Source organism: Hyaloscypha bicolor (assembly GCF_002865645.1).
Source record: "Hyaloscypha bicolor E unplaced genomic scaffold K444scaffold_124, whole genome shotgun sequence".
Taxonomy (NCBI): domain Eukaryota; kingdom Fungi; phylum Ascomycota; class Leotiomycetes; order Helotiales; family Hyaloscyphaceae; genus Hyaloscypha; species Hyaloscypha bicolor.
The window spans coordinates 189879-214088 of NW_020194626.1; the positions used below are offsets into that span (position 1 = coordinate 189879).

Sequence of the window (24210 nt, forward strand, 5' to 3'; positions counted from 1 at the left end):
ATTTTCGGCCCAGATTTCGGTGTATCACAACTGGAGGTACGTGGCCAGGTCCTTATGTAGCGACCTTGGCTAAGCTGGTGAAGGAGAGTTAATGCTGACTAAGCGTGCATGTTTGTGGTGCTCAATGCGTTACAAGCATCTAAGCTCAAGTCAACATGCATATCACAGCAGATGACCCCGATTGGGGGACCTGATTTGAGATAGTAATCGATTTGTCACCAGTGATCTTTCTGGCTCCAATGGTGAGCGGCACTTCGTGCGGGGTCCAAACACGGAGATCCTGCGGTAAGGATGTATTTGGCATTGGCTGCCAAGCTTCCTGCATCATCATAGGTACCTTCCCTTCCCGACATGTAACAGTAGGTTGATCAATATTTCCCTCTCTCTCTTCCTTTTCTACCTTCATCAATCAAATATGGAGCTCCGAAATGACTTCCAGATTTACCTTGCGACGGTATCAACTCTGCTCCTAGGGGCCCAGGCTGCATCTTGCAACTTGAAGCCTTCGTATTCAACTCCGATCGTTTCTAATGGGTGGCAAGCAAAGCTGGTGGCCAATGGATTGCAGTCACCGAGAGGTATATTGTTCGATAGCAAGGGTAATCTCCTCGTTGTGCAGCAAGGGGTTGGCATCGTCCACCTGGCATTCGACGATGGCGGGAGTACTTGCTTGGACGTATCCAAGAAGACCAATCTGATAACTTCAAGCAGTGTAAGTGGTACAAAAGCTTCAGAAGAACTTCTTCTAATATCACATCAAGTTAAATCATGGAATTGCACTCTCTGCCGATGGCAAGACTCTATACGCGTCTGGCTCCAACTCTGTTTACTCCTGGTCCTACGACGCCTCGGCGGTGACAGTCAGCGACACGAATCAAACGTTAGTTACGGGCATGAGCAATGATGACCATACAACACGCACACTGTTGATGTCTACGAAAGAGCCTGGAATGTTGGTTGTGTCGAGAGGCAGTAACTCCAATATCGACCTTGAGGCTGAGGATATCAACACTGGACATTCGCAGATCAAAGCTTTCGATATCAGCAACCTCACGTCCACCGCCCAACCTTACGACTTCAAATCTAATGGACGATTGCTTGGGTGGGGCCTGCGGAATTCTGTGGGTGTGGCCGAGGAACCGTTGATGGGAGGGATATACAGCGTTGAGAATTCAGCAGATGAGATCGATCGAGATGGAGTCGATATACACCAGAACAATCCAGGAGAGGAGTTGAATTACCACGGATTCCTGAACTCGTCGACTGAGGACCAGGGCGGCAATTACGGGTATCCGTACTGTTTTGCCCTGTGGAATATAAGCATACCAGAGCTGGGGACCATGAAAGTTGGAAGCCAGTTCGCGTTGACGCAGAATGCTACGATCAACGATACCTTCTGTAACAACGATCGGGTAGCTCCACGATTAACGTTCTTCGCTCATATGGCCCCACTGGATATCAAGTTCCTGCCAAATGGAACAGAAGCTTTCGTCACGTTCCACGGAAGCTGGCAAGCTCTTCCCTTTCAGACCTCATATCTAAGCTCTACTGACGAATTTAGGGACCGCTCCGATCCAGTAGGATACAAACTCTCAACCGTCGCTTTCGCCGCCGGTTCCCCAGTCGCAGCTTCAGACAGCATAACTGCCGCAGTTGATATCATGGCAAACGCAGATAACTCAAACTGCCCAGATCAGTGTTTCAGACCTGTAGGCTTGGCGCTCGATTCGAAGGATCGAGTCTTCATGAGCTCGGGTTCAACGGGCGAGATTTATGTGTTGGCTAAAACAGGAGCAAGTGCAACGACCACGAGTGGAGGTGCGAATCCGTCACCGACGAAGAAGAGTGCGGGTGTGAAGTTAAAAGCTTTGGCCAGCACGTGGGGTTTCGTGGCTTTTGCTGTGGTTGCTTTCTTGTAAGATTGTAGTACTGCTTGTTTTCATTTATTGGCTAGACCACACAGTCTGGAAATAGAGACGGACGGGAAGTATAGACGTCTCAGGAAATTGGCTCCAAAATGAGTATTGTTGCCTCGAAGGTGGTTCAAGTAAGCGCGTATAACTGAATGTTCCACATCCCCTGGAACATTTACAAATTATCCCGTTCCAGCTCTTTCTCACTCACTCCACCTAGCGGGAGCTGCATCCATAGCAGTAACATTACTATTGGGCCATTCGCCTTAGAAAGTTTAGGAATACTCAAATTCCTCGTCTTTATCCTCTTCTTCCAATCCTATTATACTCTTGGAGGTAGCAATCGTACATTCTTCGTTGCACTCGTCTTCTTGGCCCGTGTCTGTTTCACACTCGCTTCTTCCTTCCTCTTCTTCGGCGTCAACTTCTCTAGAGTAGGAGGGGGAGCTCCTCGATTGTTCAGTGCCGACGCCAACGACCTATTTGACTCCTCAAGGCGTCGTCCCCCCAAACTTATCTCCATATTCCCCGGCTTGTAAGCATCAAAGAGTACAAATCTTTTTCCAGGACTCAGCTGTACATGGTCGAGATGGTGTTACCCCCACTGTCGGCGGCCCAGCGTTTTCACTTTGCCAGGATATCCCCGCTGTGTACTTCCTCGCTCTGGTTTCATTCCGAGTCACAATCAAACATCCGAATTCAGCGATTGTTTCGCCCTCCTGGTGTCTGTTTTCGTTTGTTTCTATACACCGTATCTTTTTCTTTTGTCTCGGAATATTTCTATCACTGATTGACTGTTCTCTCTCTCTCTCTCTCTCTCTCTCTATGTTCTCCTCCTCTTGTTGTATGGAGTTCGATGCTTTACGGGGTGTTCTGCTCTCTTCCGCCACACAGTCTCTGAGCACCATCGATACAGGAGTAGGACTCGAGCTCTCCTGGTAATGATTCTTTTTCAAATCGAGCATCAAAGATTGCGACCCCATAAGATGGAAGCGATATGTGTTCTTGGTCTGAAGCTGGAGAATTGTTGCGGGTGCGTTTTCACAACTTCTGTCTCGTTTTAAAATGTTCCTTTAGAAGGGCCAACCCGGTCATTTCCCTCGTCGCCCGACTTGTAAGTACTGAGTCTCTCGAGCAGGTCAACCGAAGTGTCAGCAACAGAGCTAGTTTTTTTCTCTCCCGGCCGTGCTCACAGTTTTACGATGATGCTCAAGACGTCACAAATCAATGTATCCAGGGATATGCTTAGTTTATGTTGGGATATTTAATCGAAATTAACCTCAAATCGAGGGAAGACCACTTGCGACGAATGTGAGAAGTAATCGAGGTATTTAGTTGAAAGTCATTTATGATATCGGGTATACAGCTATCCTCTCTCACCGTGCGCCTATAAATCATTCCAACATCGATCGCTCCCCCGATGTCTAACAAAAATCAACTCCACCAAAGACGGCTATACCAAACGTCCATAAACACCAACCGTAACTCCAGGACAAAGCACAACCCCTCATCACCTCAACCCGGGAAACTCCTGATCCTTCCCATACCGCCCCAGATTCGTCCGACTCGAACCCGCACCATTCCTATTTGCCTCCAAATCCGGCATATAAGGCGGCGGGATGCTCCCATCCTCCCCTGCACTCGCCCCTCGAGACCCATTCGAGACAAGACCGTCTGCCATGTCCATCTCGTTTGCGTCATTGGGGAGGTAGAGATCTGACATTTCTAGTTCCTGGGCGTGGTTGCCAGTTGGTGAGGAGGGGAGGGAACGGGAATTGGGGAAAGGGTAGGCGGGGTTGGATGTGGGAGGTGTAAGGAGATGCGGAGGGAAGGGGAAGCCGCAGGTGATAGCGGAAGTGGGAGAGGAGGTTGATGATGATGATTGGGAAGTTGGATGGGAATTTCTATTTAGATTTGAAGGGAAGGGTATAGGCGAGGAATGGTTATTTATAGGCGATGAGTGGAACGAAGGTGCTGGTGAGGAAGAGGCCCGTGGTGAGAATTGAGACGGCAGGTCTAAGTTGGGGCGTATGGGAGACGAGTGGAAGGATGGCGCTGGTGAGGAGGGAGGTAAGCGGACGGAAGGCGTGTGCTGGGAGCTGGAAGCAACGCGCGTGATAAGCGAGGCAAGGTCGGAATATGAGCCCTTTCCTTTCATTTCTGCTTCGACGATGAGGCGGCTGACTTCAGATTTATGAGTGTAGTGGAAGCTTAAAATGCGCGGGACAGAGAGCGAGATGTTGAGGGTGTAGGTGAAGCTGATTCTTTTAGTGGAGGGTTCCGGGAGTGGCTTTGAGAGGTTTACATTAAGATCACCGTCATGGCGAAGTCGGTCTTGGGGAGACTGCAATAGACGTCTAGCTCTCCATAGGAACCATAGAGCCCATGGCCGAACCTGACCGTAGTAAATCCTTCATGCGGGGAGTTTGGAGCATCGCCAGGATTCCCTGTATGTATTCATTAGAAGTTCTACTGATATTGATCGGGGTACTTGCAGTTTTCCCTGGTCAGCCCATCGCAGTCTGCCGGCACACCGGCGATTGAGTAAATTGAAAGGATCGCGATAGAGACTCCCATGAAGATGAGATCGCCGATTATGGAGACGATGACATAGTAGGTTCTAACTGATTTGCGGCAGATGTGTAGGACCAGTAAACAAACGAGGGTATACAAGAGAACAAAAGCGGCCTGGAGGATTTGGTCAATGAGGCGGACTTTTTGAGGAAATGGGCCGCATACCATATTTTGAATAGCAACCATTCTGGCCGTAAGTCCCAGCCTATTTGCACTAACTGACCGGAGTTAGATGAAGTTTCAGGTGGAAGTAAAAGTCTTCTATTTCCACGAAAGAAAATCGGGAGTGTAGATTCTGGTAGCAGAGAGAGTAAAGGAGAAAATAGAAACGAACTAAGACGGATGAGGAAGCCATTTGTTCCTAGAATAACTGTGGTGCTTCCAACCTGGGACATACGGGCCCAGAACATGAAAGTAGCAAGTGTGATGGCCATGCTGAATAGCAGAGTAGTTCAGAATTGGCAGAGAGTATTTTGCAGTCCTCAGTGGACTTCAAGAGCTCCACAACAAGGCTGAGATGGGCAACTGAAATTTTGAAGCTTACAGCGTTCTACGCGACGACCGCAGAGCCCATCAATTTGTGATTTGAGACGCGTCAGCGAAATGGCTTTTCGAGGTGGAAGTGGTGTGTGTTACACAAACACTCCTGCATCGCGTGGTCGATCTCATCGAATTGGCTCTTCGGCATGCACGTTGTGCCTAAAGAGGGCTGAGCCTTGCGAAATGCCCCTGTGAATACAACGATAAATTGCCCAATCATGATTGATCAATCCAGACTTGTCGCATAGAGACTCGTACTGCGTCTCGTGATGTCCTGGTTTTGGTCATTTCTTACTTGAGTCGGACGGGAGTTAGCCCGCACATGAGGACGAAAGAACGACCGAAGGTGATGGTACTCGTCCTTCCCAGAAAGTCGAGGTTAACTCTATCAATCCAGACAGAGAAGAGAAGTCGCTATCTTGGACTTAAATTGTTATTTCTGGTCAGTGACACTGGAAAGCTCTAGACACAACAATGAGCCCGAATATTTGAGTGCCCTATAGCCTGTGCTTACCGAAGAGCGATGAACTCCTTTGGGAGGTCTTCATGTTCCACCCAAGCTTTGATGCCTCTGGTGAAAAAGTCTGGGTCTTGTAGGTCCTAAGCATGTCTCTTCCCGTCTACTTTGAAAGCCATGCTCTCAGGATTGCCCTTCCGAAGCTGCTTCCCTCTTTCGAGGCAATCTTTCTCCGCATCGTCCATCGCATCTGCAACACATGTTCTAGTCATGACATTCTTATTCAGCCCTCTCCAAATTCTGGTATTGTCGCCCGGTTCTTTAGCCAGTTCGTTCGCCACTGTCTGGCCTGTCCGATATGTTGAAGCCACCTTCATATCAGCAAGCAATTCATTGCCAATCTGGACGCCCGACTTGTCACACCCACTGAAACCATGGTTTTGGAAGATATCGTAGAAACCAGCCACCCAAAGACAAAACGAGTCCATTTTCCCAAGCAATGAAGCTGCGCGGCCGAGGCCATGGTCTTCCGCTGCCGGACAAAAATAGTTCCCGGTCCCTGCCAGATCTGGATACTTCTGCTCCCAGAGACATACCAATAATATCAGCCTTGCCGCTTTTGGCATGCTTGGTGAGGAGATCTGCAAGTAAAGCTGCAGCGTCGGGAATAATACCGAAGGGAATATTGACCGAAGATGGTCGGCTATGAGCTAGAAGGTTGGGAACTAGCAAATGCTACCAGGGAGGTGGGTGGATACGAGGTCCCATCTGCGATGCGAGGAGAAAACACGATGGAGAAGAAGAAGAGTGCGCGAGGTGTGGGGACTCACGGCCTTGAAACAGAGTGTTGGAAAGGACATTTTGGGCAAATGCAAAGCGACAGAGACTAGCAAAGCTAGATCAAGCACTGTCCTATATATGGTAGCTCACAGGGTCTGGTCGGTGTGGCTCATGACGACTGGTAACATTGCGTCTGCCACCCCGAACTCTCGGATATGGTGACGAGAAGTACGAGCGACTCGGAAGAAGAAGGTGCTTTTGATGACTGAAGTTTACCTATTGACCCTTTCCGATATCGTGTCACGTGGTGAGAGTCTTGGCATCAAAATGTTGTTCCTGCCCCAGCGTTCCAGAGACAACCTCAAACATCTTCACGCCGCAACGGACAGAAACCCATGCCTGACTGGACGCAAGAAGTTCTACGACGGACAGTACTGTAGTAACTTTCCTGCTTTTCTGGCCATGACGACGACTTCTTGATCCGTGTCATCCGTGGAGGGATCATGCATCCCACTATCTTAGCCTTTGACCCTGGGGATGTGGAAATGAGCTTCATCAAAGCGCTCAACCCAATCATGATAGCCCCCAAAATCGCGAAGGCTGTGGATACTCTGCCACAGCTCGATAAGGTTAGCACAACGCGACTTTGGACTACTTGACCAAGTTTCATATAGTACAGTACAGCCGATATCTACAGTACGTGGTAGCTCTTTGACCAACACATCGGAAATTGACGCCGTTGGGCGCCAAAAAGCTTCGTTCGGGTGTCAAGCTTCTGCCAGTCAGCCGCTTGCTCTCGAAAGGGGTTAGGGGACGCCACAAAGCTTGTTTTCGCGAGCTGAAGGTCGCGACGAGATTCCAAAACTAAGGATAACCGACTGCGACTCTGCGAGTCACCTCACATGGCTTCGTACTTGTACAGTATCAGCATGATCGCAGGGGCCGGCGCTGCTGAATCGTGCTTCTGGGTTCTGGACAGGCGCCGGGCTTTGCGATGAACTCCTTTCCTCCATCCAGTGATGACCAGATACGGGCACGGTGGGGCAAACTTGAAGGATGCGATCCCAGGACTGCGCAAATTAGTCGAAGCACGCAGAGCTCAGACCGCCGAGGAATGTCTTCTGGTCTCCCTGGATTGCTCAAAGATATTGATCAGAACACATTCTACTGTATGATATGGTGATTCCAGTGAGTGAGCTGCTGCCGCGTTTGGCCTACTGCTGAGGAACACTGTAGACGGTAGAAGTCAACACGAGGAGGATTCCAGCTGCCGTTTTGCAGCAAGCCGCAGATGTGTGTGGCCTGGAATCTGCAGTCTGCAGATCGTCCCTTGAGCTTGCAAGGAGGAAGACAGAAATATCCTTCAGCTCAGCAAGCGAGCCACTCATCGGCTGTTCTGCCCTGGAAGCCGTGCCACCTCGACGCAGAATCCCTCTTCAAGCTTAGTTGCGCCGTTGACCCCCTCCCCCGAATGTCTCTCAAGTTTCCAACCCTGGCTGAGTGGAACTCCCCTTTTCTCGACCCCTGCAGGAGTGGCGCTCGGTGGCTCACTCGATCGTTTCTTTGAATCTCCTCTCGCCCTTCTCGTTCGTGGACACAGCCGCTGCACGCTCGCGGTGCCCGAGGCTGCCGACGCCCGACTTTCCAGCCCCTCCCCTTGTGGAGCGTGGGACAATGGAATAATTGGAAGTCGATAGCCATGCCAGCCATGCACATGGACACGGCAATCTCAAATTCAGGGATAGGGAGGGATACGCCACTTCATCGCGTCGTTGCGTCCAACGCTGCTCTTGGCAAGTGCATGTCATCGAGGTCCATCCGTGCGGTCAACGGTCTGCCCGCTATACCTCTCTCATCGAAATCGACCATTTTAAGGTTTGTTCGCGGGGGTGTGCTAACAAGTCGCTGGCTAAGGCAGAGCTCGCGCTATTGTTATGTGCATCTGAAGGCTCTGTCGATAGTCGACCGCTCCTTCCTCTTTACCCCAATGCAACGGCCTCTCCACGTCGGCAGTCGCTCATTTTTCAATATAACAATATCGGACTATGTCTGAATAACACTCGTTCTTACCTTTCTTTCCTTCTCGAAGGTCTTTCAACCAACCGACATTCGTTATGCGGCTCTCGCTCTCCTTCGCCGTGTTGGCTCTTGCCCGCCATGCATTTGGCGTCGCTTCGACGGACGAATACAGAGACGCGGACGTTGGACAATCAGGATACCTGTGAGCAGTCGACAGCTGGGGGAAGTGCGTTTTGGTCGTGCTAATTTTCCAAGGTCTAATCATAATATGGACCCTAATATCGTGAACTCCGCAAGTTTCGGATTGCAATGGAAGGTTCCTTTCAACACTAATGAACAGGTGAGCAAGATTCATAGGTTTCTGAGTGGATTGTACCGAGCTGTATGTACTCTCGAAGCGAGATAGAAGTTCTGCAGAAATCTGCTCCTCTCTCCGGTGACACCACCGCTTGGAGGCACAGGGGAACACTGCAGCCGTGTTTCTACTTCTTGAGTCGTCCTTGTCAGCAAAAACCCGAAGATCGCGTCAATCCTCATCCTTGAATTGCCAGAGGCTATTCTCAATCGAGAGAATTCAGCTTCGACGAGAAGTCCAGCGGGATGCATATTGCGTCAAATTCCCGATCCGGTAACTAACAAACAACCAGTTCTATGCCAAGCCTCTGACTTATACGCCCCTCGCCGGAGGCAACCAACTTCTTTTTCTCGCATCTAGCCAAAACTGGATACGAACCCTCGATGCCAAGACTGGGGCTTTAATAAACTCTCGCCAAGTTCACACCCCTTTTTTACAATCAGATATTGGCTGCACGGGTATAGATACCCTTCGAAATGCTCATTTAAGTATGAGGCTGACTGTTTTAGACATTCCGAATACCATTGGAATTACTGGTACGCCGACGATTGATCCTGCCACCGACATCGTTTACTTCTTTTCTAAAACTTACATCCCTAATTACCGTGTCGCTGGTAATACTGGAACATCTAACGGCGTCTACTACTTTCATGCTGTCAACATCAACACCTTGGCAGATGTATATCCTCCGGTTCTTATTGACGGCTCCGTTGCCGACAATGACCCTGCGAAATACTTCGTTGGAGGAGTCATTCTTCAACGACCATCTCTTACTCAGGTTGGAACTGTCGTTTATGGAGCCTTTGGAGGTCATTGCGATCTCTTCAATTACACTGGAGTAATCATAGGAGTTGACATCAACGCAGCGAAAATCGTCACCCAGTTCGCCATGGAGAGTGGACCTTTGGCCGAACAAACCAATGCTTTGCTGACGGACGGAGCCGGTGGTGAGGCAGGAATTTGGATGAGTGGCATGGGTATTGCTTCAGATGGCAACCGACTTTTTGTCGTTACTGGCAATGGTAATGTGAGTTTGTTGATTCGAGTACGAGTCCCACTGTTTTCTAATATCTGCAGGCTCATCAAAACCAAGGAACGCCGGCTTCCGGTTCCAGTCCCTTAGCAACACTTGGACAAGCAGCTTTGAACTTTGCAGTGGATGCTGCTAAAGGCGTCCTATCCCTAACAGATTACTTCCAGCCATTTGACTACCAGAACAGCGACGGGAATGACCAGGATTTTGGCTCAGGAGGCATTGTGCTTCTTGATCCAACGGTTTTCTCGGGTGGTGGTGTCTCAAAAATGGCGGTCACGGCAGGCAAGAATGGGAAAGTGTATATCCTCAATGTCAACAACCTTGGTGGATACAGATTAGGCACAGGCCAGACCGACAATGTGCTCCAAACGATCGTCACCGACGAATCTGTCTTTGGAGCCTGTGGTTCTTATCCTGGCGAAGGTGGATTTATCTACTTCACTCCTGTGGGATATGCAACATTCGCTTACCAGTTGAGCTTCAACTCGGCCGGTGTCCCTCAATTCACGCAAGTTGCAAAGACAAACGAAATCAGCGCTGGACGTGTTGGTGTGGGCATTCCGACCGTCACGACTCTGAATGGCGCGGCGGGAACAGCAATTCTCTGGATGACTGATCCTGACGCTGGAATTCGAGCATGGTTTGCAGTGCCACAGAATGGTGTCCTTGTGAACATCCCGTTGCCGCAGATAGGGGGAGCCAACAAATTTCAGCGACCTGCTTTTGGAGATGGACGTGTTTATACAACCGATGCGAACGGGGTTTTGTACTGTCTTGGCTCTCCGGTCAATTTGCCCCTTAATTGCACCTCACCCGTCCAATTCGGCTCAGTCGGCCTCGGCTCGAAAGCCACCAAGACTGTCACTTGCACGGCAAACATTGCGATAACGAAAGTGGTCGGTCTCACAATCGGAAATGCTTATTTCCAAGCAAGTAACGCCAGCTTGCCCACTGGGTCATTGACAGCAGGTCAAACATTTTCGTTTCCGGTTACATGGGATCTAACCAATGTCTCGCCGGCCAACTCGGCCAACGCATCTTATGGAAATGTTTCTCCCGGCGTCAAGAGCACTCCATTGACTCTGATTACTGTCAATGGAGTGGCTAACTATGCGACATCATTTCCAGTTAGTCTGACAGGGACAGAGGTCTCTGAATCTGCATATCTCGATGTCAGCCCAAACACAGTAGACTTTGGGAGTATCGTAGTCACCAGCACGAGTGGTACCCAGACAGAGTCTGCTTCGATTAGTCTTGCAAACCGGGGTCAGACCGCGATGATGATCTTGGGATACGCATACACTACGGCCAACAAATCTGTCTTCACAAATTCAACAGTCAAAAATGGAGTATGGGATCTCGGTTATGGGTTTTCGACTTCCTCGTTGCCAGCTGTGGGAAGTACGATTCCTGCCAACACCGCTGTCTCTGTGGCTGCTATTTTCAACCCAGTTGGTGGCATTGGTGACTACAGTTCTTTCTGGCAAGTGTGGACCGATGGCGGCACCGAGAACATCGTTCTCGAAGGAACAGCATCGACGGCACCCATCGCAAATTTCTCCATCAGCAACGGCGAGGGAGGATGGTTGCCCCAATCAAATCTTCTGATGGACTTTGGTGATGTAGCACCAGGAAGTACTGCATCCCTTCAAATTCGAATCTGCAATCAAGGTGGCTCGGCCCTTGAGATCGACAAGTCCAAGCCTCCGAATGGTGTCTTCCGCATCAGTGATCCAACTGAACTGGAAGAGACACTGCAGATCGTCCCGGGAGCCTGCGCCTATGGCACTGTTGAGATGAACGCCCCGACAGAAGAGTACAATATCCCGAACCTCGTTGTCAACAACACCTGGACGTTGAACACAAATGATCTCAATTTTGGGGTGCATATCGTCGAAATTACGGCCACAATCGTTGATAGAAAAGTCGGGCCGACTAATAGCACTGGACAACCAGTTTACAACTATTTGGGCTGCTTTGCTGAGAGTACCAGTGGTCCTCGCTTGTTCCCAAATGAGCCTGTCTCTGCCGGCACGAGCAACGACAATGCAGTCTGTCAGACTGGTTGTTACAGCTCTGCCAAGTATGCTTTCGCTGGCACTGAGGTATGTCTCTACATTTCCGTCTCGTAATTATCCCTGGTGTTGATGCTGATTGATTATGTCTAGTACGGTGACGAGTGTTGGTGTGGAAATATTCCTCCACCCTTGGCAAACCAGGATCTCACAGACACGAGATGCAATACAGCTTGTCCCGGCGATGCATCTGACAGCTGCGGACAATCTGGATGGATATCAGTGTACTACGACCCAACCAAATATACTGCAGGAGCCGACCCAGCTCTATACGGACCGCAGACCCCACAGACAGTTGGCAATTACGTCTTGCAGGGTTGCTATAGTGAGGCTACCACAGGTCGTGCTTTAAGTGGACAGGCTCCTACCGCTCCCACAGCTGGGTTTACTCTCGAGCTTTGTGAAGCGGCATGCCAGGGCTATACTTATTGGGGGATGGAATATTCTAATCAATGTTATTGTGGGAACTCTCTGGGGACTGGAAGCATGAACCAGTCAAGTTTGGTTCCAAGTGTCAGTGGTTGCAACATGCTTTGTAGGTCTATTCCTATGGTGAAACATTTCAGCCCTTATGCGGCAATGGCTAACACTGGGATCAGGTACCGGCAATCAAAACGAGTACTGTGGAGGGGCAAACAGGCTCAATCTTTACATGCTTAACACTTCTGCCATCATACCTACAAGCACAAGTTCGACAACGAAGTCAGTCACGTCAACTTCCCTCAGCACGGGAGGCGCTACTTCGGTCTCACTTTCAATAACGTCTTCGACAATATCCACTTCGGCAAACCCGTCTCCAACGGGGCCGCAAACCGTCACAAGCTTGGCGGGATGGAACTATCTGGGCTGCTACACCGAAGCCACGAACACTCGTGCCTTGAGCGGTCTTCTCCTGCCAATCAGCGCAGCCAACACCAACGTAGAGAACTGTGCAGCTGCCTGCTCGAAATATACTTACTTTGGTGTCGAGTATGGCCAAGAATGTTACTGCGGAAACACCCTCAACGCTGGAGCGGTCAACACGAATACTGTCACAAATCCTAATCCTTGTAATATTGTTTGTGTCAATAACACTATGGAGTATTGTGGTGGCAGATCCGTTTTGAATTTATACCAAGTTGCCGCTGTTGTCTCGTCATCTAGCACAAGTTCGACAGCGTCGACCTCTGCGAGTATGTTATCCTATCCCTGACTCTAGATGGCGTACTAAGTTTGATAGCTATATCAACTTCATCGACCTTGTCGTCTTCGTCATCTGTTCTGAGTACGTCCTCAACAACCCGCACTACCTGTGAGTTCATGCATGATCTTTCCAGATGGTTTGAGAGCTGACACTATTCTAAGCTACAACAAGCTTTCCAACAGTCAGCACTTCTTCTGTCCCATCCGCGACAAGTGCATCAAACACAAAACCCACCGTCTCAAGTGCCTCCTCTACAAGCAGCACAGTTGGTAAATAGCATCGGTTCCAAAACATTTACTTCGTATTGCTAAAACAATTTAGTGGCGACAAGCTCTTCGTCAGTCACATCTAGTGCTTCATCCGGCGCCACGACTTCTTCACTGACATCAACTTCCACCGGCCCTCTACCATCCTGGACTGGCACCCCGAAAATCAACTCAACCATCGGCACCTGGGAATACCTCGGCTGTGCCACCGAAGTTGCCGGACGAACTCTCACAGGCTCTTCCTACTCGGACGGCGCAGCAATGACCATCGAATCCTGCCAAGCCTTCTGCACAACAAACAACTACGCCCTCGCCGGCCTCGAGTACGCCTCCCAATGCTACTGCTCGAACAGCATGGCCTCACCCTCTGCCCTCGGACAGGCCGGCTGCTCTATGGCATGCACAGGCAACTCAGCCGAGACCTGCGGCGGCTCAAGCCGAATTAGCATGTTCAACAACACCGCTTACGTCTACCCCAATTCTCCCAAGTCCGCAAACTCATACACCTACCTCGGCTGCTACGCCGAAGCTACGAACGGACGCTTACTGTCCGGCGTCTCATACTCGGATGGTGCGGCCATGACGGTGGAGTCCTGCACTGCGTTCTGTAAAGCGAATGTCCCAAGTGGTGGGTACGCCGGCGTGGAGTACGCTTCTCAATGCTTTTGCGGAGCGGCGTTGAGCCAAACGCCTGTTGCGTCGACTTCCTGCAATATGCTTTGTACGGGCAATAATAAGGAGTTCTGTGGTGGAAGTGGAACGTTGAACGTTTATCAGTATTCAGCGACGGCGGGGAAGAAGATCAGGGATTTGAGGGGGAGGGGGGTATTCTGATAGAGGATGAGGGACGGAGCCGCGGACGACGTCTATGAGGTTAGATGGTTGGATAGAGGAGTTTGGATTGGATTGGGATAGATTTATATTTTATTTAGATACCCAATTTGGTTTCTTTCAAGCGTTTCCTTTATGGGTAGCCTCTATTTATATCCAATTCTGATTTTATTGTTTTATCCGAAGATAGAGGCATTCTAGGTAAGGTCCATACCCCATCGAACTTTGATTCTTTGAGGAGCACTGCCTCACTCCTTGGGTCCTCTCATTCTAATGCCCCAGTCCACCCGATGATACATCATTCCTCTAAAAACTCCTCAGCATCACCCGTCTATTGCCAATCGTTTGTCCTCCTTTCACACAAATCGTATACACAGGACTATCACCCGCTCCATTCATTCCGGGAAGAAACTTGGTAATCTGATTGGCGAGTGATATGGCAAGAATGAGGCCCCACTCCGTATTCGGCTTCAAAGGGGGGTTTAGTGTTCCAATCTTTCAGGTAAGATGGCATTACGACTTTCACGTTCTGGTTTCGGGGGAAAGAAAATCTTCGAATCATGATCCCGAATGGTTACATTCATTGGGGATATTCAGAATTGAACACCTATAAATACCACTCCTCTTCTGTAAGCCCAGTAGTCTCAACATAGCGTTGGATGACAGGCTCTAAGGACAAATTTGCTTTAGAGAAGGTTGTTAAGGCCATTGAGGTCGAGGTCGAATGTATAGAATTAGCCTGCAGATTCAAAGTAGAGATAATTGCAAACGCAGGTTGTGACTCTAAAGTTAAGGACGTCCAGGCTCAAGTTGTATAGCCAAAATTAGAATGTACCAAGTCAGCTAGGACAATTATTAGAAATGGTATGAGTGAATTAAGCATCTTACATTGGACGAAAACTGACCTTTTGAGAGGTGAAGACAATGACACCCGCTGATTGGTTCGGATCGCACGGGCCTCATTTTGAACAAAGGGGTCATCGATAAAGGAGATGGTCATGTTTACTTACTCGAAATATCAGATACTAAACGTCCACACGACGCAGACATATTTTTATTGTTCCGAATGATGTGATACATTGGGTTTGGTACTCCAATTGGAGGAGCAGACCACGTGAGAAGCTCGGATATGCGTTGGCGCTAAAAAACCGCGCTTCGAGTAAGGAAAGAACAACCCGCGCTCAAGAGCCTTCTGCCGCCTTCCTCCTCACCTCCATTCTCCCAACAACCCGCAGTGCACTTGCACCATGAAGCGCCTTGACAAGTAAGCCTCATTGTCCCAATGATTATGTGTACACTGACCTCTACCAGCTGGGAGAAGGCAAATGCCAGAGGTAGAAGACACTACCATTTCGCTATTGACAACTGCTAACAGAGTATAGCAACCTGGGATACGGCATCAACCACCTCGCACGCACCTAGTGTCGCTGAGCTCGGTGCTCCAGATGACGACAATGAATCTCTTCTCCTGGATCTCAACGATGTCCCTACTCTGCCGCAACCTACTGCCACCCGTCAACCGAACGCTCAACGTCCTGCAATAGGTCACCAGCAGAACGCTAGAGGAGGACCTCCTCGACGCGGACGCGCTCAATCACAGCCGCCTCAAGCGCCAGCTCAATACATCGCGGCTCAATACAATGGCCAGCCTCAAAAAGCTATGGCCAACAACAGAGGCCGAGGCGCAAGTTACGTGAATCAGGTCAACGCTGCCAGGCATGTTCAGAACACTGGTCGTGGTGGACACCGTTCTACCTCCAATCGAACAACTCCATATCACCCAAGAGGTCAACATTATGGCCAGAGCCAAGCATCGATGGGGAACCGCCATAGATCGCAATCGACATCAACGGCCTTGCGTGAAGGTCCTTCTCCTGGCTATCAACAGAATACCAATCGCGACCGTAGTGGTACTGTAAGCCATAGTATTGATGAGAATACTCCAGGCTCCATGGAACGTCCGACTCCAGGCAATCCAAACTTTGGTACGTCCATTCCAGTGATTCTGTTCTTGACGTGCGTTAATTTGGCTCTTCGGGGAACAGGCCGACGAGGACAACACAACGAGAATCTTGGTAAAGTCAATGCTTTCGGAGAGTGGTCGCCAAAGAAGTTACACTGGCCAAAGCCAGATGGTTTAACCACAACGCGGCGAGCAATTGACCGGAATGTGAAGAATCAAATGAAGAACGAGAGAGAGAGGTTTCTCCAGGACCCGATTGAGGAAGACCGAATCTTGGCATATGTATAAACTTGTACTTCCTTTGACTCGAGGAAGAAATTGCTAATGTTTGATTACAGGGCTTCTACATTTGGCCACAAGAGGACGGCCCTGTTGTCGACGTACTTGGTACCGATCTAGCTCCTCTCCGTCATCTCAGAATGAGCCAAAAGGTATACATTCAGTGCCTCCAAGAGGATGGTTTGGCAGAAATTCTGAAAATCAGTTCCGAATCCGCCCACTCCGACACCCACATCGCAGAAGCTATCAGAGGCATCAGACTGGTTGTAGCAGACGCTAGGGCCAGAGCTGTTTTGGCAACACCGAAGTACTTCGTAATTCCTCCTGCGGCCAGTGCAACGCGAGAATTCATCGGTCCCAAGCAAGTAATCACAGAGGCTGCTGTTGTTGACGATGTAGAAACCACGAAGAACGTGATGTGCATAGGTACCCTGCTGGTTGGCCAGGATCTCCCTGAGATAGAACAACAGAAGCGGAGCAAGACAGGTGCCAGTCGGAACAGCGATCATATTCGGGACTTCAAAGACCGTCTGTCTAGCAGCTTGATGGAATTGGCGCCTTTGAAGACTGAGATGCGAATGCGTGTCCACTTCGGTCATGTTGTATTCAGGAAGTTTCCCCCGCAGTACACAGCGTTCCAACAATCTATCACTGAGTTTACCGCTATGCTGGGACACCCTCACCTTAGAGTGGAAATCGACAGGATGTAAGAAGACATACCCCTCACACCTCTCCTCGGTAAATGGCACTGACTCTGGATAAGGATTCCAGGTATTGTCGCTTTTAAGATGGCACATAAGATTGTCGGTTTGCCCGATAGATTCCGCCCAGCATCCGGCCGTGTACTCTCCTTGCGGGAGGTTCCGGCGAAGCACACTGAGGTCTTGTTCGTCACCACTCGACGTGGCGATGAATTTCGAATCGAAGCAGAAATTGACGCACGCTACGATGAGGGCACAGACTGGTCTGAGGAATTTCAAGTTGGCTCCTACAATGTCTTCCGTGATGACCGCAGAGACAAGCGGGTCGAATTGTCGACAATTGATCCTGAGAGGCAAGAGATAAACTCGTCACATAAGTGTGGTATACTGACCTCTTTGCTTCAGGCAAGTCGACTATACGCTTCAAGTTATCACAGACAACATGGTCGAGATCCCGGACAGCTCCAGAAAGGAGTTCGAGAAGTTGATTGAAGGCTCCATCTCGAAGCATCACCGTGTTGACTCTTTACCCATTCGATATCCCCAGGTTCATCCGGATCCGCGATATAACCCAGAGCTCCAAATTACAAAGCTCGTTATGCGCAGTGTCATTCAATATGCACTCCAGAACTCGGGCTTCGTCGTTGAGCTTAGCTTTTATCGTAGTTGGTACGGCCCAGATACTAAGCCAGAGCCGCAGATTGCAGCCAGCATCTCGATGTTTCATCCGCGATGGGACTTGGAGATGGAATCGATGGAGAACAGCACGGCTGGACGCAATTGGAAGCGCGGATTAAGCAATTTCTTCGAAAATGGCTTTGACACCTTTTTCAATGAAGTTCAAGAGATCCAAGAACTCTTGTCTGTTACCGCCAACGAAGCGGAACAGGAGGCAGCCGCAAGACAAGCCGACATGGAAGCCCAAGCTGGATTAGAAGTCGAGAGAAAAGCCGCACAAGAAGCGGCCGCAGATCAGATTGCCGCGGACGCCGAAATTGCATTACAAATAGTCGCAAGAGACGCAGAAGCAGGTCAGATTGCCACGGATGCCGAAATTGCATTACAAATAGTTGCAAGAGAAGCAGACGCAGATCAGATTGCCACGGATGCCCAAATTGCATTACAGATGGTCGCAAGAGAAGCAGCCGAAGAAGAAGCAGCCAGAAGACACAGGTGACTGAAATGTGGCTTGAAAGCTGATAAGGAATCCACATTAGGGCTGAGAGATAGGGCTGAGAGACAGGCAGAGGCGGTTCATGCGTAATCATTACTCAATGATTGACGCCATGTCATTTCTTTCTATTCGCAGACTTCAGTTCCCCTTTTGGAGAGGGGTTATGAGTTTCCTGGCTCTCCCAGGTCAGCCAATCTCCGAGCATCATTGCCCCCTGAGATCTGTTGCTTCTGCAGTATCTCTCATACATGTCGAGTACTTCAAGATTTTCTTTCCGTCTGTCCGAAAAGCTTCCTCATCCATCCAACTTGCCATGCGGCATATGGGCTCGTTACTGTACTGAACAACCATTTCGTTCGAGATCCTTTTCATGATGTAGAAGTAGAAGCAGAGGCCGCACTTGAAGCACTGAGGACCTTCTGCCGCAATACTGAAATAGACAAAACATTAGCAATGTTCCCTTTTCAACATGACGTGTGACTTGCCATCTTCCACCACCCTCAGATTATTCGATTTTCCTTGCACTATGGCTTCCAGATCCTTCAGGTTTGAACCCAGCTCCTCGACCTTCGCTTCATAGAATTTCGTTGCATCTTTCGTGCTCTGTGTCCAAATCAGTATCGGGCTCTGGTGAGCTGGACGTTCCTAACCTTCTCAACATAAAAACCAGTCCCGACATCCACTATTACGTTCTCGGGATCTGCTAATGTACCAGGAACATACAGCGACGTTGTGAGTGGTACTAGAATCGGCTTCCCTATACACCAGCATTGATTAGCTTCCCGCCATTGTACCAGCCTTCCTCCATTCATGTTGATTCTGCCTGAAGCGTTCGAAGTGGAGGTACCTTCAATCTTCGGCGTCACACCACCAGCAATCGAGCGTAGGCATTCGCGGAACTTAGCTTGTGCAGCGCGCAGCTGGGTGAAGGAGTTTGTGAGGTGCTCGAGCTCGTCGTCGAGTTGTTTCTTGACTTGCGAGAGTTGGGCTGTCGTTAGGGTTGCGAGGTCGACTGAGGGAGATGTTAGCTAGGTTTTTATGAGTTTAGCTGGGAGGCACTTGCTTGTTTGTCCTTTTGGAGAGGCCATTTTGGGGGTTTGTGGTGGGGTGGAGAGCTGGAGAGCAGAGGGTATGTTGGTGGGATGTTTTGTGTTGGAGCTTGAAATTTTGGTGGAGATGCTGGTCACGTGCGTATCACTCGGAGGCGTTAACTCGATGGGCTTAGAGCAGGAAAGTTGGGTTGAGCACGCTCGGAAATCACTGGAATGTACGGCTATATGCTCTTTAAATAAAGTGCCTTGAGGGCAGCCTTATAGAACGTGTCATTTAGCCCACAATGGGCAAATTCGGGCGGCTTGACACTGGTTCTCGCTGGGGATTTTATTTATTTATATTAGGAGCCAAATTCGAATCGCGAATGGGGATCTCGTCAAATTCGAATTTATGCAGACCATGGTATCACTACTCTTGCGACAACTTCGTTGACAAACCAAATGCTGCCTCACTAGCTTACCCCTGAAAGGGCTGGAAGCGCTTGACACGAAAATTCGCGAGTCGCGTCCTCTTGCCGAGGCCATTCATGCAAGCACTTTACCACAATTCGCAACGTCACTCCAGGATATTCTACGACCATATAATCGAAATGCCTCACAAAGCGACCCCATTGACGCCTCGGCAGAAGCGTGCCCAACAAAATGAGAAGGCACGCAAGCTGCTCGCTGGTGCGAATCTGAGAGAGGATAATTCCGACGATGAGGAAGAATACGAATGGATCTATGAGGAGGACGGGGACGAGTTCGCGGATGAAGAAGAGGATGGGGGCGCGTCAAAGAAAAGGAAGAGGCAAAGCGCTGCGAACAAACAGGAGAGGACTATTGTCGGTGCGAAGAAGGGAAGCTTCAACTGCATGATTGGGGACAGCGTTTTGTTGAAGGCCGAAGATGGGAATCCGCCTTGGGTTGGGATGATTTTGAGCTTCTTGGAAGATGAGGATGGAGATAAGGCAGCAGATTTTCTATGTAGGGTCCTAGAGAATTCTTTTCGGGGCAAAGGTCTAACATGCTGCTAGGGTTCTCCAGTGAGAAGGAGATTGTTAACAAGACGAAGAAGAGATCCGACTTCCTGCCCGTAAGTTGGGAGCGTAGCTCCATCAGTTCAACCTACTAATTTTCTCTCAGGATGAAATGTACATCACACCTGGCACAGACGTCAATGCCCTGGCATCCATCAATGGCAAAGCTACGATCATGTCCGAAAGAGCCTTCAAGAAGAAATACCCTACCGGAAAGGTCCCCAAGAAATCGAAAGATCAAGGGAGGACGTTCATCTGTCGAAGAGGATGCAATACGCAAAGCGCTATCTACACCGACGAGTTTGACTGGGAGAATCTCCATCACAGCACACCAGAAGATATGGAGAAGCTGGTGGATTGGATAAAGTCGGGCACACAATCTACAAAGAAGAGGAAGGCTGGGAGGCCCTCAAAAGCAGATGAAGATTTTAGAGGTGGCCTTGTCGATGATGATGAGGCAGAGCTGGAAACACCCAGGAAGAAGCAGAAGCATTCCATTGTAACGACTCCTCGAAAAGTACGGACACCATCAAAGTTATTAACACCAAGTCATAAAAGGTACTTTCTTTCCGTATTTCACCACTCACTGTGCTGATTCCATACTAGGGTGGTCGTCAAGAAGCCTCTTGAATTTACACCCCTGGGGACTCGGGTCTTAGATCCTGATCATGTGGAATCCTCTCCGTTCCAGACTGCTCGATCTCGATTACATGTAGCCGCTGTTCCTACTAGTCTCCCATGTCGAGAGGACGAGTTTACTTCGGTATATTCCCACCTGGAAGCTGCTATCTATGAAGGTACTGGAGCTTGTATCTATATATCTGGCACCCCTGGAACAGGAAAGACAGCCACAGTTCGAGAAGTCGTTGCACAGCTGAACGCCTCCGTCATGGCTGACGAACTAGACGACTTTATATTTGTGGAGATCAACGGCATGAAAGTCACAGATCCTCACCAGTCATATTCTCTGCTGTGGGAAGCGCTGAAAGGAGATCGAGTTAGTCCTACCCATGCACTGGACTTGCTGGAACGAGAATTCAACCACCCAAGTCCTCGACGAGTCCCATGTGTTGTCTTGATGGACGAATTGGACCAGCTTGTCACTAAGAATCAGAGCGTCATGTATAACTTCTTCAACTGGCCACAACTTCGACACAGCCGATTGATTGTCCTTGCTGTAGCAAACACAATGGATCTTCCAGAGAGAACACTCAGCAATAAGATCAGTAGTAGACTTGGTACGCACATCCTCTATACTTTCATCCCATTGCTAACAATTTCCAGGCCTCACACGTATCACCTTCCCAGGCTACACTCACGACCAACTAATGAAAATCATACAGTCCCGCCTCGAAGGTGTCCCAGGAAACATCGTTGAACCCGACGCCATACAATTTGCGTCTCGAAAGGTCGCTGCCGTATCTGGGGATGCACGTCGAGCCCTCGATATCTGTCGTCGCGCGGTCGAGCTCGCAGAATCCGAGCTTCACTCCCAATCTGCACCCAACACTCCTTCCAAGTCCGGGAAAGGAGACAAGGTATCCAAATTGCTAGGCAGAGTCACGATAGCAACAATTAAGAGAGCAATCAACGAAGCAACGACTAGCCCTTTGCAGCAGTATTTAAGGGCTTTACCGTTAGGTGCCAAGGTACTGCTTGCTGCGTTATTAGCAAAGACCCGACGGACGGGCATTGGAGAGAGTGTCCTTGGGGAGGTGATTGATGAAGCGAAGAGGATGTGTAAGATGGACACTGGGAACCAGAAGATGGTGGGATTTCTCCTCTCATCTTCCAGTTCATCCAAGGCCTTGCAATATCCTTCGAAACAGCAGCAGAAGACACCGAGGGTGATAGGTATGGGAGCTTCGGCTATCGATCTCATGGAAGCGGGGATTATTGGGCTGGAGGCCAGAAAGACGGATCGCACGGGGAAGATCAGGTTGAGTATTGGGGAGGAGGATGTCAAGCTGGCTTTTAAGGATGATCCTGAGATCAAGAATCTTGGATTTTAGCCTGACCTGATATGGCAGAGGCCAAGAATACTACACTACCATACAATTTCCCTCGTCTTTGAAAGGGTTCTGTCCCTGTGATGCGCCGTACGCCTTGCCATGCATTGAAGCCGTCATCACGAAATACAATCAAAACTTTTGTCGGCCTAAGGTTGGTTTCCATTCCAAGGGATGCGTTTCTGGAGTTGCTGTTTCGTCTTGTTTCCATACTTTGACTGGGGTATTGTTAGCTTGATCATTCAAGGAGGATCATTAGGGGTACTTACTGGTCTTATCTGCTTCCCCACAAATTAATCGAAGTCCCGTCTTGTCGTATGTAGAGCTCATGATTCCTGCTTCGGCGTCGAGTGAACCTGGTTGAGCAGTGGTGTCCAGGGCTTGGAATCTGTGTCCCGATTTCCAGTCCCAGAAACTCATTGATCCATTGTCTCCGCCTGAAAATAGGACGTTGTCCTCGTTGACGGCCAGCGTGTTGATGATGGAATTTTGTCCTTCGAAGTTCTGCATGAACGCTCCCTCGGGACACTTCCATTGCTTGATGCTTCCGGTGCTTCCACTGGCGAATGTGAATTCCTTTGGATGAATAGCCAACGCTCTCACGCCCTTCTTGTGATGTGTTAAGACACCCATAGTTTTTCCGGCAGCGAGATCCCATAATCGGACTGTGTGGTCCAGAGATGAAGTAATGACTTGCGGATCAGCCTCTTGACACTTGACATCTGATACCGTGCCCTTATGTCCAGAGAGAACGTGGATATTGCTCCGCGTCCTCATATCCCAAACTCTTGCAACACCATCACGTCCACCCGTAACCAAAACATCCAGCGTAGGGTGCAGTGATAGTGTATAGACACCGCTCAAATGTCCATGGTAATGTCGAATAACCTTATTCGTTTCCAGATCCCAACACTTGACCATCTTATCTTCACCACATGAAAACAGATACGGATGTCGAGGAGATACCGCAAGACCTCTAACTGTCGAGATATGACCCGTCAAAGTAAGCCGAAGATTCCCAGTCGCAAGGTCCCAAATCTTGATGGTCCGGTCTCCAGCTCCACTTGCAAACCACTTGTTCTCCGGCTCCACAGCCAAACTTCTCACCCATCCCAGATGTCCAGAAATAACTCTCATCAGCTTCCAAGGTGCGTGCCATTCTGGCTTTATTTGTATAACCGTCTGCTTGCGAACAAGACTCGATGAAGGAAGATTCTTTTGCGCTGTAGGTCCGTTCGCATTCGGTGGTAGACTATCTGAAGCTTGCCGTCCTCGCACCGTTAACGCTGTCGATGTGTTGCTTGCTTCACTCTTCGAAGCAACGCCCTCGATAAGCTTCGTTGTTCTAGCATCGGCTATATCATTCGCTTCTGGGGCTGTCTTTTGCTTCTTCCGTGGCCCGGCAGCAGCAGCAATCTTCGCTGCTAGAGCTGGCGGTAACTCTCGAACATGATCGTATTCTGAGCGCATTCGTGAGGCGATGCCTAGTCGGTCTGCTGCCTCCGTCGCATCTGAGTCGAGCGGTTGGCCCTCAGCGAAAAGGGCTCTTGATCGCTTCGCATTTTCTTGGATGAGGCTTTTTAAATGATCAACTTGAGATTGATCAATAGTGGCGACTTCGGCAGCCATCTTGAATGTATGCGAAGATTGTGGAGGGAGAGTTGGAAGAGGGCGCAAAGAACGCGAGGCTGAAATATAAGTTCGAACTTCAGTCAACTTTGAGATTTCGCGCTAAGAAAACCTTGGCGTGAAATTGGAGTTCACTCACGTGATAATACTTACTCTTCAAAGTTTAGAGATATTGGATTTCAAGAAGGATGCATGGTGCTTCTGAGTCAGGACGAAGAATTAACAGTCTTCGGCTAAGGTCTACCTCCGTTACATTTAGTGATCTTTCACTTTCCGGAATCCAGCTATCTTGCCATTCAGGCATCCATGTAAGGCCCCCCTTGCACCCACGAATTCAACTCAACCTCCTGACTTC

The 24210-nt window shown here is 49.5% G+C and overlaps 8 protein-coding genes across 8 annotated transcripts; 4 read left to right on the forward strand and 4 right to left on the reverse strand.

The window, feature by feature from the left end:
* Window positions 1-493: 493 nt before the first annotated feature.
* Window positions 494-1787, forward strand: K444DRAFT_497759 (soluble quino protein glucose dehydrogenase; the record flags this gene model as incomplete). The annotated part of the gene is made up of 2 exons (XM_024873307.1): window positions 494-712; window positions 762-1787. Coding segments are annotated over 2 exons (1245 nt in total), but the record flags the coding sequence as incomplete, so codon positions are not given.
* A 1449-nt stretch (window positions 1788-3236) lies between these two features.
* Window positions 3237-5055, reverse strand: K444DRAFT_666341 (uncharacterized protein). Its single transcript, XM_024887179.1, has 5 exons — window positions 4822-5055; window positions 4653-4705; window positions 4409-4601; window positions 4219-4360; window positions 3237-4171 (listed from the first exon to the last, which is right to left on the reverse strand). The coding sequence occupies exons 1-5, from the start codon at window positions 4919-4921 to the stop codon at window positions 3424-3426; spliced, it is 1236 nt and encodes a 411-aa protein (XP_024732543.1). The 5' UTR covers window positions 4922-5055; the 3' UTR covers window positions 3237-3423.
* A 572-nt stretch (window positions 5056-5627) lies between these two features.
* On the reverse strand, window positions 5628-6344 carry K444DRAFT_633191 (uncharacterized protein; the record flags this gene model as incomplete). The annotated part of the gene is made up of 2 exons (XM_024883587.1): window positions 5628-6194; window positions 6315-6344. The coding sequence occupies 2 exons, from the start codon at window positions 6342-6344 to the stop codon at window positions 5628-5630; spliced, it is 597 nt and encodes a 198-aa protein (XP_024732544.1).
* A 1740-nt stretch (window positions 6345-8084) lies between these two features.
* Window positions 8085-14341, forward strand: K444DRAFT_616685 (WSC-domain-containing protein). Its single transcript, XM_024880966.1, has 10 exons — window positions 8085-8485; window positions 8539-8623; window positions 8931-9096; window positions 9148-9665; window positions 9716-11779; window positions 11843-12284; window positions 12349-12921; window positions 12969-13040; window positions 13094-13201; window positions 13254-14341. Exons 1-10 carry the CDS (start codon window positions 8379-8381, stop codon window positions 14030-14032), a joined length of 4914 nt encoding a protein of 1637 aa, XP_024732545.1. The 5' UTR covers window positions 8085-8378; the 3' UTR covers window positions 14033-14341.
* A 1108-nt stretch (window positions 14342-15449) lies between these two features.
* Window positions 15450-18250, forward strand: K444DRAFT_75462 (uncharacterized protein). Its single transcript, XM_024888690.1, has 5 exons — window positions 15450-16014; window positions 16075-16274; window positions 16331-16977; window positions 17035-17325; window positions 17378-18250. The coding sequence occupies exons 1-5, from the start codon at window positions 15690-15692 to the stop codon at window positions 18147-18149; spliced, it is 2235 nt and encodes a 744-aa protein (XP_024732546.1). The 5' UTR covers window positions 15450-15689; the 3' UTR covers window positions 18150-18250.
* Window positions 18221-19316, reverse strand: K444DRAFT_616690 (Prefoldin alpha subunit). The gene is made up of 5 exons (XM_024880967.1): window positions 19210-19316; window positions 18994-19158; window positions 18797-18903; window positions 18632-18749; window positions 18221-18576 (listed from the first exon to the last, which is right to left on the reverse strand). Exons 1-5 carry the CDS (start codon window positions 19232-19234, stop codon window positions 18515-18517), a joined length of 477 nt encoding a protein of 158 aa, XP_024732547.1. The 5' UTR covers window positions 19235-19316; the 3' UTR covers window positions 18221-18514.
* Window positions 19317-19788: 472 nt separating this feature from the next.
* Window positions 19789-22229, forward strand: K444DRAFT_645368 (P-loop containing nucleoside triphosphate hydrolase protein; the record flags this gene model as incomplete). Its single annotated transcript, XM_024885080.1, has 5 exons — window positions 19789-20164; window positions 20215-20273; window positions 20324-20775; window positions 20824-21455; window positions 21502-22229. The coding sequence occupies 5 exons, from the start codon at window positions 19789-19791 to the stop codon at window positions 22227-22229; spliced, it is 2247 nt and encodes a 748-aa protein (XP_024732548.1).
* Window positions 22230-22358: 129 nt separating this feature from the next.
* K444DRAFT_537417 (WD40 repeat-like protein) lies at window positions 22359-23855 on the reverse strand (the record flags this gene model as incomplete). Its single annotated transcript, XM_024875462.1, has 2 exons — window positions 22359-22444; window positions 22496-23855. 2 exons carry the CDS (start codon window positions 23853-23855, stop codon window positions 22359-22361), a joined length of 1446 nt encoding a protein of 481 aa, XP_024732549.1.
* Between the last annotated feature and the right edge of the window lie 355 nt (window positions 23856-24210).

Bases quoted from the DNA above. Each gene is read 5' to 3' on its own strand.
- K444DRAFT_75462 (XM_024888690.1), top strand. From the start codon at position 15,690: ATGGCCAACAACAGAGGCCGAGGCGCAAGTTACGTGAATCAGGTCAAC. The intron at 16,275-16,330 runs GTATAAACTTGT...GTTTGATTACAG, and splicing joins AAGACCGAATCTTGGCATAT to GGCTTCTACATTTGGCCACA. The intron at 16,978-17,034 runs GTAAGAAGACAT...ACTCTGGATAAG, and splicing joins AGAGTGGAAATCGACAGGAT to GATTCCAGGTATTGTCGCTT.
- K444DRAFT_616685 (XM_024880966.1), top strand. From the start codon at position 8,379: ATGCGGCTCTCGCTCTCCTTCGCCGTGTTGGCTCTTGCCCGCCATGCA. The intron at 8,624-8,930 runs GTGAGCAAGATT...ACAAACAACCAG, and splicing joins CTTTCAACACTAATGAACAG to TTCTATGCCAAGCCTCTGAC. The intron at 12,285-12,348 runs GTAGGTCTATTC...CACTGGGATCAG, and splicing joins CAGTGGTTGCAACATGCTTT to GTACCGGCAATCAAAACGAG.
- K444DRAFT_616690 (XM_024880967.1), bottom strand. From the start codon at position 19,234: ATGGCCTCTCCAAAAGGACAAACAA. The intron at 18,904-18,993 runs GTACCTCCACTT...GCTGGTGTATAG, and splicing joins TGTGACGCCGAAGATTGAAG to GGAAGCCGATTCTAGTACCA. The intron at 18,750-18,796 runs GTTAGGAACGTC...ATTTGGACACAG, and splicing joins CTGGTTTTTATGTTGAGAAG to AGCACGAAAGATGCAACGAA.
- K444DRAFT_666341 (XM_024887179.1), bottom strand. From the start codon at position 4,921: ATGGCCATCACACTTGCTACTTTCATGTTCTGGGCCCGTATGTCCCAG. The intron at 4,706-4,821 runs GTTCGTTTCTAT...AACTCCGGTCAG, and splicing joins TGGCTTCCTCATCCGTCTTA to TTAGTGCAAATAGGCTGGGA. The intron at 4,361-4,408 runs GCAAGTACCCCG...GAATACATACAG, and splicing joins TGGGCTGACCAGGGAAAACT to GGAATCCTGGCGATGCTCCA.